The following is an 18656-nucleotide window of genomic DNA, read 5'->3' on the forward strand; positions in this document are numbered from 1 at the left end:
TTATCAACTTGTTAAATATTCATTTATCTCTTATAACTGATGTATCTGGAGATTAGTATCAGGAAGACAAATTTTGTCTTCCTGATACTAATTCTGATTCCAAGTCTGAAGCATTGGCCCATGCAGATACTTCTTTGATACTACGGTGTTAAAAATAATATTGTTATTCTATTACTGTATGTCTATATGAAATTGACATAATTTTTGTGGCCTGGCTCGGTACACCACATAAATCCTTAAATAGAAATATGCGTAGCTAATGATAGCAGTAGTTTAAAAGTTCTTTATTGTGTTTTTCCTGGAGTGAATTATCTTGACCTTAGATTAAAAGATAGAAACTGATTTTTACCAAGAAACAACTTTTCTGCAAATCTGAAAAATATGCTGTCCAATGTGAGACGCTCAAACATTTAATTCTTCATGCTATCTGTAGCTACCTGTGAACTTCACTCCCTGCTAACATGTGCTGTCCTTTGCCATCATCTATGATAATTTAAATGACATCAGTTTTATTTGCTCCTCTCATACAGGCGTTTCTATTGTCAGTAAGATTGTCACAATACCAGATTTTTTTTACCAGCTGTTCTGTCGTCACAACAATAACAACAACAAAAAAGTCACTGGCACCCGAATATCTGGGACGTCTAGGTTTTTACAACCAGAAACTGCGGGGAAAATCCTGCACACTTATTAAATTGCACAAACATCTTAGCAATGTTTTTGCTCAATTAAGACGGTCTTTTCCACTTTTCCTCTGCTCTCTGTAAAACGGGGTTCGTGTTAAACGTAATGTTTGTGTGTATTCTAAACTATGCAGTTTGACTGGCGTAGTCACCACATCTTCAGCTCTGGATTTTTCTATTCATTTTGCAACTCGTAGTTATTTTCTGTGCAGCTGCCGTGAAAAGTTTTGCCTTTTTTTTTTCCCGCATTATGTGATTAAACTCTGGCAGAACACAGTCAGTGATTTAGTGTCTTTCTTAAGTCTTCGCATTTCTGCTAGAAATTCATGGAAGAAGGGTTTCCCTGGCTGGTGAAGGATTGGTTGTCCCTCATCCTTTCACCTGCTTGACACAAGATTGGGGGTGTGAAAGTTTGTGTTTGCAATGCAGAGGCTCACAGCTGAAATGACTCTCCTGTTAATTTGTCAAACTTAGGGATTTCCTGTCAGAGCTTTGTACACTTACTGAATTTACACTCGTCCGTCAAATCTTTAAAGAGCCCTGAACTGTCTTTTTCTGCATGATGAATAGAACTGTTTCACCCTTTAACATTCAGAAATAGACTGAAGGGGAATATTAGAAAACATTATCAGATCATTTCCACTTCATCTGTTTGATGTGGTGTCTTTGTTCAGAACATTCACTCTCCCTTAACTGCGATAACGTGCAAGATACACAAACACAACTCGCTTTCTTCTTTCAGCACATTAAGTCACAAAACCCTAATGTGGTTATTTTCCTGTTCATAATGTTTTCATTGATGTTATTCCCATGCCTGCACTCTCTGTGCAGAGCTTGTGTGACGTTCTGCTGCTGATCGTGGAGAATCATATGAGCACTCAGCTGATTCTTACAGAATACAGAAAAGTCCCGCGGCTCTGCAAGGCTATGAAAATAGCCCTTATGTATTTTCTCTTCCGTTCATCTATTACCACGAGCCATAAATGAGAATTACGAGAAGCGGTGTGGTTGTAGTTTAGGGAATATAGCTCATTTTCTTCTTGGACTTGGCTACCGCTGCTATAATCTTAGACTTTGTGACTGCGCTCCAAGCCGCGCAAGAAAGGCCATTCTTTCCCAGGGCTTTTTTTATTGGGCATTTAACTTTGCAATATGCTAAATTGGTGAACATCCAGTTCAGTTTTTTTACCATTCTGAATTAGCATTTGGACGCCCATGGTGTGAGATGACGCACACTGGTGAGAAAGTTGAACCACTTCTCGCCCGGTTATAATCTCTCAGCGGTGCAAGAAGTGCTAAGATCCTTTGTTTGAGTTGAAGTTTTTAACAGTTTTTCTCTTCAGAGGAAACTTCTTCTTTAAAAAGTTCTTGCAGAGCACAAGTATATAAGTTCAATAAAATATCACGATGTACTTTAAGCAACTGTGATAGAACTTTTTAAAGCACCAATATATAAAATGACGATGTAAAGGGATGACTGACAGTGATAGCTATGCAGAATCTGCATCACCCTCAAACTTCAAGGAGCCACATTCAGCTCATTGCTCAGATATTTGGCCCACACCTTTTATTGTTTCTCTCTCACACAGCTCTCACAGTTATCATGTTGGCTAAAGCAGGAAGCTGAGTGCAGCATAAAAGCGCAAAAAAAAAAAAAAAACCCTACTACTTCTTTACACCGAAGATATGAGGAAAGTAAACAATATTCCTAAAGGGACATGACTACAAACCGTAAAGTAGCAGCCACGCTCATCCTCACTAAAGCTTGAAAATACCTATTGGATCCTGAACCTGTTTGTTTGATTGACAGGCATGAACTTTAGGTATTAACTTGACACGTGCATCACATTTTCAGCAGGTGCATCCGTTACATTGCATGTTAGAAATGGGTATAAGCCCCCTGTAGCTCCTGTGTAAAGTGGCATGTGTGACTATTGCATTACCACATGATAGCAGGAATGTGTAGCATGCACAAGAGGATGTGCTGCAGACTGTATATCTTCCTCTGTCACCGTTATGGTTTGCCGTATGTACTCAAGCTGTTTATCTCTGTTTATTGACCTTTTTTTATAGACACTACAGTCCGCTTTGGTGACAGGGACACAATGTACATAAGTTAAAGGTTGAACCAGGCATGCAGGTTGACACTGTGGGCTTTGTGTGGCTTCACAGCAGCAACGCTAAGCTGACATTTTCCAGGAAAAGTGATTTACTGACTGCCGGGTCAACTGTCAAACCCCAGAAATATGAGTGAAATTCTGCATGACCCCGGTAGCACGCGAGGGGCTTTATTGCTTGTTCCAACAGTGGACCCTTGTTTGGTATTCACATGTTTAGTTAGACCTAATTAGTTCCATCATTATTAGAAATCAGACACAAAAACACCTTTTGTAACTCTTAACTTTGACAGTTATTTTTTCACATTTGCTTCATTTTGTGATTAGAGTTAAAATGCACACACAGAACTTTTTTTATTTTACGGCTTGAACTGTTTTTTTTTTTCTTCTGCAATGTGTGTTTGTTTTTCTCCCAGCCTTTTGTGTTGTGTGAGGGTGAGTGAAGGGCTGGCAGTCGTCTGGATTGTGCTCTCACTTTCCAGCTCTTTCACTGCCCAACACACAGAGACCCAACAAGCATGCCCTCTGTTCTTTTATTGTCATATTCCCTCTCTCTCACACACTCACACCTCTGTTTTTTCTGCTCTTTCTCTCGCAGGGATCAAGAGACCAACAGGAGGCTGAAAAATGTGAGTGGAAAAATAGTTGTATTTTTTATTTTTCTGTGAACCTTGGCCCGACATTTGACAGTAATAAATCATAATTTAGCTTCAGTTGCAGTTCTGTTTATGTGTCAGTGGAGGATAAAGGGGGAACTCCACAGATTTAATGCATCAAAGCCTGGTTACAGGTGTTGGCATGTTCCACATGTATGGAAAAATGTGGCACATAACATATGGGACTCCAGAAGGAAAATCTGATTAATTGCCTCCAGTGATGTCAGTCGAGTCAGCATCGGTTAAAGCTGAAGTTTTTTGGGGGGAAATAAAAGATCTCCATGGCCAGCATCTTCTCGTGTCCCTATGCTACCAGATCAGCAGTGTTTAGCCCCAACAAGTGTATAAACACAGTTGAATCTCCAACTCAATTTGCAGGAGATAAGTTGCATTGTGGGTGATGTAGGCGTCAAGGAGGAAGACTGGTGGAAAAATTATAAACCTGAGTGTGATTTCTGAAAAATGGTGTCCTTGTTTTCCAAAACTGTTCAATTGATTGTGAATGAGTGTAATACTTTGTTCATTTTGTAGCTCTGTATTGATGACATTTAAAGTGATATTCATCTTTTTTTTTAAAACTACTAAGTACATGATGATCACATTAAATTTTGCTTTATTGCAAAATGTATTTTTTAACACTGCAGAACTTTGTCGCCTGTTTCTTATCTTTCCAAAAATACCACAAAAAAACTGCCTCATTAAAAGATAACACTTCAGCAGCTTAATGAAGAACACAGTCTAAAAAGGAGGGTTATAATTCTTTATTTTTGTATTTGTATTGTATTCTTTAATATTGAACATAAGGGATGATATGTTAAAAAAAAAAAAGATTTATCCTGACACGCCCCCCCCCCCCCCCCCCCCCTAAATTTTCAGATTTCAATATCTGGCCTGTATATATGAAAAACCCTTTAACCCAATAATGATATGAAAGTGTTTAAAATGCTCTCGTTATGGAATCTTTTTGTCTCATAAGTGTTACATTAGCCAAAGGTTGTTATTTAAATGTTCATGTTGAAAGTGAAAGTGTTGAATCATTCATCAAAGCTCCCTCGTGTGCTGCCTCACTTTTTTCCCTGCATCGTTCCGTGTACAGTCCAACTGACACATTTATAATTCTCTTACTAGGATGATGAACAATCAAAGGGCTGACGTGTCAGTTTGAAATGTGTTGGTGTAACAGAGGGACAAACATCCTTGATGAAGCTCTGATTGTTTGCTGTAGAGCCGCATATTTACCTGTGTAGCCTTAAAATGCACACACAAACAACAACAGAGGGTTCTGGATGAGCCTGGAAACACGAGCAGGGGCATGGGGCTGATATCACCTTGTGTTTGTGTAGAGCTGCAACTATAACAATCACCTGCTATAGTACCACCACCCAGAACATTCATCAGTAAGGGGAAAGTAGCGCTGTAATTGGATGTAATATTTCTGGTAGTGATAATACATTTCAGGATATGGACATTTTTTTTAAATGAGCTGTTTGTTTTTCTCTCTCCAGGTATTGATCACCATTTTCTGGCTGGGTAGAAGAGCTCAAAGTGACCGTTTCTATGATGGACCTTACCTGAATTTTAAGGCATTTGAGGGATTGCTAGGCACAGCACTATACAAGGTAAAACTCTTCACAATAAGAGTGATAATAATTTCATTTTGCACTCATTTTTATGTGTACTTTTACGGAACAAAAGTTTCATTTTCTTGTAGAAACCTCAAACAACATGAATGAAATCCTCTTTAAAAGCCGCTGCCAAGTATTTTTCCATATCCTCCTTGGTATTCGGACTATGTTCAGAAAGAATGGCTGTTAAAGACCGCCTCGCCTCGCATTGCTGGCCACTCAAACGAAAGCTGTTTTAAGTCATAAGCAAACCTGATCCCTTGACTCAGCTATTTTAATCTTGTTTGCAGCAAGTTTGCGTAGCATGCATGTGAAGAAAAAGCGGCTTCTTTTCCTCCCCCCCCCCCCCCCCCCCCGCTCATGCTAGTGTTGAATTTGGCACCTTGCGTTCACATAGATTTATAGGTGCTTGTGTGCAGGGCCTCTATAATTCAACAGACTACCGGGATTTTCAGTAACCGCAGTCGGTTTTCGACACTTTCGTGTACGTTTAGCTTCGATAATCCAAGTTCACAGGCACGGGGTGTTTGGGTGGGATTTAGTTTGTGGAGTTGTATTGTCTGGTAGAGTTCAACAGATTAACGATCTGAAAATCATTTTCTTTTTAAAGTGGCTGACAAGTTTGGACATGTGGCATGCCGCTTGGAGCGCTTATATGAAAGGAAACAAGTTTTAGTAAATGCAGTCATCGAGAGGCCGTTGAACTCGGCCCCCTTTTTTTTTTTGTTTTGACAGATTTGTCAGCAAATAGAAAACAATGAGGTCATTCGAGGGAAAATTTCAGCATTATACATTCCTCCCCTCATAGACAGTATAGGAGCGCATGTTTACACACACTGATTTTGCGAGGCCCGAGCTGCAAAGAGTTCACACTCTACCTGGGAGATCTGTCATGAACCACACACGTAGCAGAGCTAAATATTGCAATTGGCTCCCTATTATCTGACTGTGTGATTTCTTCTGTGTGTGTGTGTGTGTGTGTGTGTGTGTGTGTGTGCATGAAAGGCTCTGCAAGAATCATCCAGCCACAAAGGCAACAACACCCGAGACAGCGGTTTTGGAGAGAGCTGGTACTCGGAGCGAGAGGAGCTCCACCAACTGAGAGGAGAAGAAGAAGAAGGAGGAGGAGGAGGAGGAGGAGGCGGACACAGGAGAGACGACTCCCTCGACAGCTTGGACTCTTTAGACTCCAGACCTCACAGCATCTCATCCGACACCACTCTCAAAGGCAGCAGCGAGGGTAGGAGACGCCATGTCGTTTGCGTCAAAACACAAACAGGCACTTTTAAAATCAGACACAGCTTCTGTAGCTCTTCCTGACCCTGTTTGTGATCTTTCTGAAGCTGACTTTCTGGCATATTTTCTTCACTTTTATACTTGAACTTTGGGATTGCACTTGAACGTCCTCGCCGTTTTCTCTCATAAAGTGTCCAGACTTGAACATCAAATATTCGCAAAGAGGAAAGAAATGCAGCATCGGGGCCAGAAAGTTGGCTCCTATTTGTGAAAACAAACACCTATCGCCATCTAGTGGTGTGTTTTTGAAGTTTCATATTTTCAGTGAAAATTCACACCAAGTCCCCAAGGAAGTAGATATAATAAATCAATGCTGAAGCGCCCGGCTATGTTCTTGTTTGAAGACAAATATACGCTTTGAGAGAGGGGAAAGGCTGGTCAGTAAACCCCCCCCCCCCCCCCCCCCCCCCCCGCCGCCCCACCTCCATAAGAGACGCAGTGAAGAATTCCTCAGCCGTCCACACCGCCTTGTAAATGAGGAGGTCTGCGATCCCCACCCTGCACCCCTCTGTTACTCCTCCAGAGTCAACACACAACACACTCCCCTTCCTCTGTCCTCTATTCTCTCCTCCTTTGTCTCCTTTTCAGCTACTTCATTACTTTATCAGACCCCTCTCGTCTTCCTCTCTCTCACACCTGCTGTATTTCTCCCCCACTCTTTGTTTGCGCTCCAGGTTGTTGCAGTGACACCGAGGTGGACTCCGTCTTCAAGATGTCCGAGAACAGGGACAGTGTCAGCTACCGCCGGTCGGTATCCATCACACCAAAAGCCACCACGCCGTTTAACCAGTTCCTGCCCACTAAAGACAAACAGTCGGGCTACGTGCCCGCGCCGCTGAGGAAGAAACGGGCCGAGCGCAACGATGACAACCGGCGCAGCTGGGCCAACCCCTCATACTCGGAGGAGGAGGGACCTCTCACCAGGTACCGTCAGAATACACACAGCTGTGAACACTTTGAAGCTGATCAAATTGAAGAAAACAAAAGTTTGTTTACGCACAAATCATTAGTGTGCGCTCCAGATACTTTTGTCTTTACATTGTCTCCTCTCTTATCACTGTCGGTGTTTGTGCTGCTGTTGTGTGGTCTGCGAATTGTCGCCGGTGTTGTGTTTCATTTTGCTTCCCTGTGGAATGACAACCTCAGCGAAACAGGGCCCGCCCCCGACTGGTGCGACAACGTTCAAGTACCGCAGAGCGCATTGCCCGCGACCCGCCTGCAGTGCGCCTACGAGTACGAAAGCGGCAGCGACTCGGACGCGGATCGCCCCGACCCGGATCTCGTCCTGGACGACCTGGCCGGCAGGCGCTTCCACAGCCCCTCCCCGGCTCCTCCCACCAACTTCGCCTTGCCCATCAGTCCCGTGGCGATGGGGTCGGCAGCCGGAGGTAGAGGAGGCACCTGGCCCAAGGTCACTATGAGTCCCAATGTTGCCCCCCAACAGAATGTGACCTTCCACAGGTCAGAACATGAAGCGACGGTGTGACTTTGATGTGCCTTGCCTGATGAAAGCAAAACGCTTGCCTTGTCCTCAGTTTGCATGGTTAAATTAAACCATGAGCGACGTCTTTGGTCGTTGTTTGCTTCCTCTAACCGAGTTTGAAAGACTTTTTTTTGGTTTTCTGTTTGAGTTGTTTGATTTAAGCTTCAGCACTTTTTTTTGATTTGCTCCTTCTGAAGCTTGGAGGAGTGATTTGAGTTGGCCACACGGCTCAAATCAAATGTTGCCTCAGTTTCATTTTTGGTTTGAGCTTGCACTGGTTTGCTAACCCTTGCGTCATCTTACTTGAGATTGTAGTGCTCAAGGAATATGCGTGACTGCCGTGCTGTGCAGCTGCTGAGAAAATTCTTCTGACATGTGTGATTGGCTGTCTCTTCCGAGCAGCAGCGCCTTCAGCAGCGGGGAAATGCAGCCCCAAAAACACAGCACCGTGAGGGTGGACCACTACCGGGCCGTGTCGGCCGACAGCCTGTTCAGACAGATATACGATGACTCCGAAGACGAGGACGATGAGGAGGGCTACGCCGACCCGGTCCAAGACGATCTGTACGCACGCAAGATGGGCCTCAAACCCCAGCCTGCCGTCACTGCGTCCCATGACAAGTTCTTGCCAAAGTTCTGGACTCCCGAAGAAGACGTTCACATACAGAAAATCAAACTGGGCTCTCAGAGGAGACCCTGGTACAAGAAGATGCAAGGCTTCAGGTGTGTGAGGGAAGCAGAATCCAGAATTATATAGAAAGTATCTCAAACATACTCAAACTTTACATTGTTCTTAAATCATAGATTATATAATTCTCTGCTTCTTGTACAATCATGTCTTACTTTTCTACCTTACACTTGGTTAGAGGCTTTATATGTGATTTTTCACACTTAAATATAATAGAAATCAAGTATATCCTCTGAAAATAACTCTGTGAGTCATGACTGTCTACAATGGGTGTAACACCCGAGTCCCACTGTCTGTGATGTTTTCAGAGTTTTCAGGATCCTATCTTCAGTTTGTTTACATCGCCCGGACGGCCGGCTGACTCCTCCCCTCGCGTATAAAAGTTGTTTAATTGAGGGACTAGAGAAAAGAAGAATAACATACTGTACTCACTGCTTAACTGTGTTTCTAGATCACGCTCATTTCAGGTAAATTTACATGCAGTGTGAAGATACGAGCATAATAAAGATCGCTAGCATTAGCATGCTAACACAACAATGCAGCGCGAGTTGTTTTGGTTTCATGCTGGTGCTCAAGGGCGACATCTGCTGGACGAAAAAAATCGCATATAAAGCCTTTAAGTTCAATTTGCATGCAAAAGCCTGACAATCAAAATTTGGGTTTCTGTCATTTACTCCAATTTCTGTCCAGATGCATCCCACTTACCTTTCTTTTCTCTTCCTCCTATCTATCCCCCCTGCGCCCTCTCATCTGCTTCCGTACCCCCGTTTCCCTTCCCTTCCCTTTGTTCCTCGCTGTCCTCGGCTGTAGCTATAAGAAGTCGGGCTCTTCGTCAGACGAATCGGACTGCGACATCAGTCCCTGGCTCTCCTCTGCCCCCTCTCCCTCTGGCACCTCTCCCTCTCACACCCACACACACGAGGCCTCGGCTCACACCACCACCCTCGTTGTGGGGAAAAGGTCGATACAGCTGCGTGATTGTGACCATGAAGGAATGTTTTAGGGCTTTTTGGATTTATTTGGAAGCGACATAATTTGCTCCTGTCGGGGCCTGAATATCTGATGAGCTTCTTTCTAATACACTAATGTTAAAATAAAGCTGAAGGTTGCTGTGACATGCTTTATAACGCTGCGTGCTTCACTGACCTTAGCAGAAAATAGGCTGCGTCTCAGAATTTTACTATTTTTGTTACAGCCTATTTTAGATTTTTTTTTACAGTTACTTGTAATGCCTTCTTTTCCGTAGCAGATTCTTTAAAAAAAATGTCTGATTTGATCGACATGTTTGAATCAAATATCCTCTCTATGGCTGCTTGAAGTATCTCTTCCTTCCTTTTTCTTCACCTGCATGCACTCATCACCTCTCTTTCCTTCTCTCTCCTTCTGCCCGCCCTGCAGTCCTCACACCCAAGCACACTCTCCCCCACAGCTCCCCAAGATACAGCCCCCTTTGTTACTGACCCCGCCCCTGGTATTCCCTCCAGTGGACCCCGCCTCGGGTCCCAGACTGGTCAAATGTGAGAGGTGGCCCCTGCTCGGGCGGCAAGACCCCCGCGAGCCCCCAGATCCCTTCGATTACGAGAGCATTATCCCCGACTTGGAGAACGATGACATGTTTGCCAGGCGGACTCTGGCCTTCCAGTCCAACACGGACTTGGCGATGATGAAGACCAAGCTGACGGCCCGTCGCCCGCTCTACACGTCTGAGCCGCAGCTCAACATCGTCACGCAACGCCACGCCGACGCCAGCACCGAGGAGAGCGAATTCCCCGACATCGAGCAGGACGACGTGGTTTATCGAAAGGAGAAAACGCAGCAGGAGCAGCGGCCGCTCTCCGGAGCCCCCGACAACTACGCCCCTATGCCCGTCCCAGAACCATGGGCACTGCCTCCGGATCTCAAAGCCCGTCTCCTGTGCCCGCCGTGCCCTCTGACCAAAGAGGCAGGAGGAAGTAAACAGGTTGAGAACGAAATGCGTCCGAAAACAGATGACATGCTCGTCCGGAAATTTGGGCTTGGCTCTGATAAGAACTCACTCAGGGGCTCGTCAGCCAATCAGATGACGCCCTCAGTGCCTTCCTCCCGTAGCGAGGGCGACCTGCAGAAATGGCAGGCGATCAGGGAAGCCAGTCAGCTGAGATACAAGAAGAAGCTTTTGGTGGCGAGACTGGCTGCTCTGAAGTCATAAAAAAGTCATTTCTGTAACTGTTCTCCTCCCGTCGTTGCTTTTTCTTCCGTTTTATTTTCAGTTTTTAATCGTTTTCGGTTTGTTTCAGTCTCGAACTATTTCCTGTCTGATGGTGAAGTGGTCTAAACGCATGTCGATTTAACTTGTATATGACTGGTCTGAAGGCTTTCACAGTGACAAAAAGGGAGTTTTATAATATTTGGTCTTCTTTGTGAAGACTTAAAATGTTCCTTCAGCGTTCACTGGAACTGTGATTTCAGCAAAAACTGCGACTAAAGGAGCAGCGACAGTTCAAAACCTTTTTTTAAATTTTTTTTTTAATCATTTTTCCCTGTCAGAGAAAAAAAAACAAGGAATTGTGTGCAAATGAAAGAAAAAGGTTTATTAGGGTTTTCTGCATGATTGGAATGTTGTTGGTTTTACTTTAGCGACACACGGTATGGTTATGCTAAGAGGATGGATAGACAACGTGATTTTGTTCATCCTGAGCATTTTAGAAACAGACCCACTCTCTGCATTTTATCTTTTGGTTTCATTTCTCTTATCGGAGCGAGTTTGTCTGTGAATGAACAAAATATTCAAGTTTAATAAAGGAAAATCCGAGACTTCATGACCTTGTGATGGATGCATTAAATTGGCCACTTGTTGACCTCACATTACACGTATCTGACCACAGCACCGGTGTTGTTGTTTTTTTCCACAGCAGAGGAAACTTCACACTGACATGTAAAGCTCAAAGTGCCGCATGCATGTGAGTGTGGAAAGGTTCAAGCGTCAGTAATATCCAAACATTACGTCCTGAACACCCCGACAGCAACAAGCGGGGGGCAATTACAGTACATGCAGTCTTGTGTGTTAAACCGACATGAAAGCTTTTAGAAATTCCACACTGCTCTGAAAGAAGATTGCGACTTGTGGACTCCATAGTTACCCTGAAACACAAATCTGTACTGCAGTGTTTGCACATGAGCAGACACACACAAGCACGCACAAAGCAACCATTTAAACCTGAGTCAGTGCCATCTGGGTTTACTTCACATCCATATGTGAAGCCGTGTATCCACTGACATCATGATGGAGTCTCCAGAAAGGCTGCATTGTTTAGAGAAAGATACAAACACACCTCCACAGCCAAATGCAAAGGAAAGGAAAGCTGATACTGTAAGCCTACTATGAGCACACCTTAAAGGGTAATTCTAGTATTTTCTGGGTGATTGGCTGATTCCAAACGGCTAGTAGTTGGTATTAAATTGCTACTGTAGATTGCTAGACAGCAGCCATGAAACAAGCTGTAATGGCTGCAACAGAATCTTTGGGCGCAAAAAGTGCGTTGAAAGATCTGACTGGCTCAGATTGTTATTCTAAGTGTTTGAAACTTTACAGGAAATGGATGCATAGAGACAAAGAGTAAGATCCTTTTTCAACCAGTACTGGACGTTACATCGCACCCACAAAATAACCAGACTCCATTGACAAAACTGGTCGTTTTACCTTGCAGAATATGAGAGTTGCTGCTCCACTATTGCTCTGATTGGTTAGTTTTCTTGTACTGTTGTTTTACTCGTTTTAAAGGCTAAGCTTACATCCCTCACAACACAATAACATAGACACAGACTAGTAGCACTGGTGGTTGTAGCACTGCTCGATCAACAACTCCCATGTTCTGTAAGGAAACCTGTGTTCTGCAAAGGAGTCTGGCGGCTTTGAAAAGAACGAAGTAGAGCAGCGAAAATGGATCCTTTCTTAACCTGAGGGGCTATTTCTGTCGAGATTATTTCTACCAGGAAACTTAAAGAAACAAATTGAGACTGTAGGTGGGAAAAGAAAACTACCTTTTAAGTGGACGTTTTCGGATTAGATCAATTTTCCCCCAAGGAAAAGCTCTGACAGCTTTTTTTTTCAAGCTGCTAGCTGATTGATGCCAACTATTGCCTCTTTTTTCCAAATTGTTTTGTACATAGAAGTAATTTAATTTAGTCCCCATAATATGTATAAATATGGCACATGTCTAAATGTGCTTGAATTCCCAACCAGCTGAGTCATATGGTTTATTGGTTTGTTTACGTACAATTTGAACTTGGGGATGACCCAGTCTGAGAGTCACTTCCAGCTCTTGACCAGACACTTCCAGACTCTCTGTGAACGACCTTTTGTGCAGAAAAAGTGACTTTGTCGTGTGTGTGTGGTTCTCTCCGGTTTCCCAGACAGGACCAAACTCAAGACAGTATCGAAGGGTGAGTTGATACGGGCACCCAGGAATGTGGCACGTTTGCATTCGCTCTGGTCTCTTACAGTTGCACCTCGCTGACCACCACCACCACCCACCCCCTCCCTCCCTTTGCTTTTGTGCTGCTCTTCTCACTCTCTAGCTGCTAAATGCTGACACACAACACTGTGTATTGTAAGGCACAGGGCCAAGTTCATGGTGGTGGGAGGGAAGGGGGGTTCAATGCTCCACACCACAAAGCTCTATTGACAAAGCAACAAAGTGAAAAAGATGCAAACAAAAGCATCCCACTGGGTCATTTACCATTACTGCAGTGTGTCCCTGTGGGAGTTATGACCGAGCACTGTCCTTAGTGCCCTGTTAGCAATGTGAGAAAGGTGTAAATATCATCAGGTAAGTGAAAACATGTTGTCAGTTTTGAGCTCTGCATGGTGGGAAGGCTTGATAAACATATTACTAACAGATTGAGCTTACATCACCTAACAGTGGGTTCAGCTGTTTGCTGTGTTTGGAAACTAACTCGTGGTTGCGGTTTAAATGTCTAATCCAATTTATTTTCAGCAACAGTGGGGTTAAAAGGTGGAATTTAATCTGACTTTTTGGAGTTTCAATTTTCTTCCCCACATCTCATTTGGCACATTGGTGCACGCATTGCTTGGAGTGGTACAAACTTTGTCTAACCTTTTTTTTTTTTTTTCAGCTTTGGGTAAAGCTTCTGCAAAGATTTGCAAACTAAACATCCCGTAGCCATCTGTACTACTACTACTGCTGCTGCTGCTGCTGCTAAGGGCTTTTTATTTCAACTATTCTCTTTCCACAGGAGTAAATCAACAAGCGATATCGTCACCGACACGCCCGTCGTCAGACAGGCCCGTTTTGAAGAGCTGCAGAAATATCGCGAGCAGATAAAGGAGAGTGACGACAAGTGGCAGGATGTGAGTAGAACTGTTTTTTTGGGTCTATGGGATCTGTGCTGCAGTCAGGAGAGCAGGTGTTGTGGTGCAGACTGTGTGTCCGAGGGGTGAACGCAGAGTTTGTTGTAGATAGAAGCCAGAGATGGAGGCAGACGCTGTTTGGTGCAGCACTGCCCTCTGGCTATTGACTGTCCTCATTTCCAGTTCACCCTGTTTATGACTGGAAACACTGCAATCTGTTAATACTAATAATTGAATTCACGTCAAATAAGCGTTTCAAGGTAGTATAGAATGATGCAAGACAGAGAGTGTAGGAGAGGAACAAGATTGGATGTCAAATCGACTTGGGGGGGGGGGGTCAAGTTATTTTTGGACAATAAATTGCGGTCATGCTCTACTTTTAATAGAAGTTGTACATTATGAATGATTATTTGTAAGCAGAGATTTAAAGATGAATAAAGTTGTACACACGTATTTGATTGTCTGTTACTGTCTGATTGGTTTCATGGCAAAGTCTCAAAGTAAGCATTTGGGTCACACAGTCCCTAACACACAGGGGAGGTGAGCCGGGAGGAGCCTAAAGCACACAAATAGAACACCTTCAAATGAAGCCCTTTTTGAGGGTTTTTTTTTTTCCCCCCCCTCTCCTTCTCAACTTCACTTCTTTCAGCTTTTACACTGACCCATGCAACACAGCCGGTCGGTTTTATCTAGATGAAAGTTTTAAGATTGCATTGAGGTGATGTGAGCTGACTTTTATCTGCAGGACCTGAGCAAATGGAAGAGCCGGCGCAGGAGTGTCAATTCTGATATCGTGAAGAAGAAGGAGGAGCGGGAGAAGGTGGAGGAGCTCACCTTCAGCAGCAGCAGCAACAGAAGGTCAATGACCTTCAGGGAGATGCAAGAGGAGAGGTAAGCGAATGAACACCCGATGTGATTTCTTTTTTTTTCTGGTTCCTGATGGCATTCGTTTGAATTTTGTGAGGCTGATTTTTCACCAAAAAGCAACTAAAATCCTTCCTTTGCTACACCTTTTTAACCCTCAGAGGGGGATCACTTCCTAAGGTAATAAAAGACAATCGTGTGTATTGGCTGTAGGATCATTTGTGCAGAAGTGAATGAGGAGTCTCACTGTCATTGTGCCTCGAGTCGGTGTGAAAGTGTAATCTAATCACGGCTTACAACCTGCCTCCCTTTCTTTTTGCCCCACCCCTCTCCACCCTTCCCTTTTCATCCTGTGCTCTCCTTTCTGTCCCCCCCCCCCCCCAACTTTTTCACTTGTCCCTTTCATCTCCCTAAATTGCTCCCCTCCTCAATGCTCGTCTTTAATGTACCCAATTCTGTCCACTTATTTCCTATTCACCTCTCTTTGCAACCCCTCGTCTCCTCCTCTGTCTCGTACGCAGAGAAAATAAAGGAAAAAGTCTTGGCAGCCGTCTCAAATCTCTCTCCTACCTCGACGACGACGAGGACGTGTTTGAGAAACCTGTCGCTACCCCTCGTACCCGAAACCTTCCTGCGCGGAGCTACACTATTGACACTCCTTACCACTCCTCTGAGCCTCCTCTGAAAGAAGAAAAACCCCGCGCTGCTTCCCCAGCCAAGGGCAGGGCCGCCTCACCTCCAGTCTCACGGGAAGTTGACATTGTGGACAGTCCTGCAGGCAGGGACTCCACCACCACCACAACCACCACCACAACCACCACCACCGCCAGATCTCTACGCAGCTCCCATCCTCCAGCAGATACACCTCCACAAAGGAGTCCTGTCAGAGAATACAGCAGCACAGTCAAAACAGAGAAAACCACAACCGATCTGCCCTCCTCCAGCTCCACACCAAAAGCGCCCGAGCCAAGGCGCCCATTGTTGGTCGCGCAAACTGCGGCGGAGGCCCCTTCCTCAGGTTCTCTGTACAAAAAACAACCACAGACCAGCTCCATGGAACCCAAGCCTCCCGGGGTGTCTCGGGTTTCCGCCTCCCTCCCCAGGAGCTACCAGAGATCGGATAGCGCGCGTCTGACATCAGTTGTCGCGCCGAGGCCCTTCGGGACCCAGTCGTCTCGCATCACCTCCCTTCCTCGACCTTTCACAGTGAGTACGACATCATTTTTAAGACTAATTACAAACGACCAGAGCAGCACAAAAAAAGGGGGGCTGACAGACATTATGGGACATGTCTGCGTAGAGGGCAGGAGGAGAGAGAGGGCAGGAGGAGAGAGAGGGCAGGAGGAGAGAGAGGGCAGGAGGAGAGAGTGTTTTTGTTTGGCAGTAAGAAACCTTGGCTTTGTTTTATTCAGGTGCCGCGTTGTTTGTTTTAGTGCATCAGTTATTCCCCCAAGAGCCTGATCTGATTACTGTGTAAATAATGCATGAGGCTAGTGTTTTTATGACGCCGGCTCAACAGGCAGAGCTGCTATTTTCAGCCTCCCTCACATTCATTACTGTTACAGTAGATGTATTGCTTGTCAGTTAAAGTTTGTGAACCCTAACTCTAACTTTAATCAGTTTCACACTTAATAAAAGAGTTCAAAGCACATTTATCAGCTGTGTTCCCTCTGTTCTTCGCCCTGTGCTATTCAAGGTCATTCAAGGTTTACATTCTGTTATTTTTTTAAGTGTCGCACTCTGCTTCCCTTTACAATCTGCGTCAGGTGGATGAATCCCAAAAGCGTTTGAACGGTGGCACCGACGTTTCAAAGAAGTCGACAGTGCCGAGCCGTTACCACCAGTTCATGACCTCGGAGGACGAGGCTCGCTCCCAGTCCAGCTCGGCCCACTCCAGTGAGGGCGAGGACGAGGAGGAGGAGGAAGAGGAAGAGAGCAAGGCAGCACCCAAGAGCGTCACCTCCACTCAGAGTGTCACACCTGTCCCTCCTCAGGTGAAAAGTGTCTCACCTGTCCCTCCTCAGGTCAAAAGTGTCTCACCTGTCCCTCCTCAGGTCAAAAGTGTCTCTCCCGTCTTACCTCCATTTAAGAGAGAAGCCCCCGTCAGTCCTCCTGCAGCCAAAGAAACCAGCCAGGTACTCAAGTTCACGTCCTCTTAACAAAACAGATCAGCTTGTATGTTGAAGCTTCAAATGCGTATTTATGTGTAAAAATTCACCTGGTCTGTTTTTTTTATTTTATCGAATAGTGCTGGCACTTTAAATTCCTCATTTAATCTAGTTTTTGCTTAAATTCCTTCTTAATTCAACTTCATTTTGAAGTTAATTCAAAATGATCCAATGCTACAGCTCAGAAATTTAAATGAGCAACTAGAAGGCATTTAATAAACAGCCATTCATTATTCATGCAAGACTTGCCAAAGCAAGTACACACTGCCGTTCCACAGTGATGGAAAGGCAGGGGGCACATTTCTGCACTTCGACTGCAACATGTGACCAGCTGTTTTTTTTAATCTCCTCTCACCCGTGTTGTTGTTGTTTTTCGCTTTCTAGGACGACTTCTGTGAGATGCGGATCAGTTTGAACCAGAAGCCAAACAGCAGCGCAGACTTTGGCTTCCAGGCGACGTGTGACTCCACAGGAGCTTGCATCACATCTATCCAGCCAGGTAACAAGAAACAGGAGAAAAAAAAAACCTTCATACCGAAGGGATTTGAACTGCACTGGTAGATGCTTTACTCTCACCAATATAACAAACTGGCAACCTCAAACTCAATCACCCAGCAGTGAAACTTGGTGTACAAAGATCAAACAGGCTTTGGTTGTATCTGACGTTAACTGAAGCTGACTGATGTATTCACACATACTAATCCAGTGGAAACACCAGAAAGCATTGCTCAGGCTCCGTTACTGTGTATTTTACATCCAGGCTCTGCTGGTTAGTCATCTGCAGGATTTGAGTCCATTGCAGTGGTGGTGCCAGACCTATGTAGGGCAGCATCTATATGGGTCAAATCTTCTGGGCCTGAGCCTCTCTTTCTCTTTCTCCTCACATTTTTCCACCTTCCATGTAACTCGTGTCATTTAGACACCTCACGCCATCGTACAGTATTTACTCTAGCTTTGTAAACACCAGGTTCAACCTACAGAGTGCTACTATAGTCATTCATCATACATTATTAACCCTTTAAATCCCATTCTGTCTTTACCTGTAACAACACACATTCATTTGCATTCCTGTAAATGCGCCTGAGATCGCCAGCTGGTCTTTAGCAACATGTGTTGACACTATTTAAAAAGCATATTTAGAAATACAAACAAAGGACAGATACCAAAAAAACAAGAAAAGCAAAAAAATCAGTATGCAAACAGTAAGAGTCACGTTTAGCATATCGTGCAAAGTAGCACACATGCTCTGTAGCCTAGTTTAGAGAGCAACAGGACATACATGAGCATCAATACAGTTAATACGAACAAGACCGCACACTTTAGTAATGCAGATAAATGAAGTGCAATGTTAACAAACAGTTTATTTACTATTAAACATTTAGAAGCCATTCAGCACAAAATGATACTGTAACAATAAAATAACAATACCCCATTTTTAGTACATTTCTAATGAATACATCTTCTGTTTTGTTTTACCTGTTAATGATTAAGTAAATCATTTTTACAGTTTAAAAAAAAAAAAAAAAAAAATGTCCCTCAAAATATAAACACACACAATGGCTTGGCTGCCTTTAACTTGAGCACTTAGGATGTTGTTTTTTTTTGTAATTCTATCTTTAGAAAAGCACCTGCAGACAGGTTTTCTGTGAGATGAATTCATCCTGATGAGGAGGTGTTTTGAAAATGAAGTGGAGGTGTCTGGAGGCAAATTCAATCTACATTTTTA

The 18656-nt window shown here is 44.1% G+C and overlaps 2 protein-coding genes across 2 annotated transcripts in view; both read left to right on the forward strand.

The window, feature by feature from the left end:
- Positions 1-18656, forward strand: part of lmo7a (LIM domain 7a) — a 58168-nt gene that overhangs the window by 25317 nt on the left and 14195 nt on the right. Inside the window, exons 6-16 of the mRNA XM_061053212.1 lie at positions 3399-3429; positions 4962-5075; positions 6087-6321; positions 7052-7301; positions 12941-12970; positions 13784-13898; positions 14644-14789; positions 15284-15968; positions 16529-16765; positions 16853-16897; positions 17315-17429. Of these exons, the coding sequence (XP_060909195.1) occupies positions 3399-3429; positions 4962-5075; positions 6087-6321; positions 7052-7301; positions 12941-12970; positions 13784-13898; positions 14644-14789; positions 15284-15968; positions 16529-16765; positions 16853-16897; positions 17315-17429 (2003 nt within the window). The remainder of the gene's footprint in view (positions 1-3398; positions 3430-4961; positions 5076-6086; positions 6322-7051; positions 7302-12940; positions 12971-13783; positions 13899-14643; positions 14790-15283; positions 15969-16528; positions 16766-16852; positions 16898-17314; positions 17430-18656) is intronic.
- Positions 9549-11344, forward strand: LOC132986671 (LIM domain only protein 7-like). Its single transcript, XM_061053208.1, has one exon. The coding sequence runs from the start codon at positions 9897-9899 to the stop codon at positions 10734-10736; it is 840 nt and encodes a 279-aa protein (XP_060909191.1). The 5' UTR covers positions 9549-9896; the 3' UTR covers positions 10737-11344.

Source organism: Labrus mixtus, chromosome 13 (genome assembly GCF_963584025.1).
Source record: "Labrus mixtus chromosome 13, fLabMix1.1, whole genome shotgun sequence".
Lineage (NCBI taxonomy): Eukaryota > Metazoa > Chordata > Actinopteri > Labriformes > Labridae > Labrus > Labrus mixtus.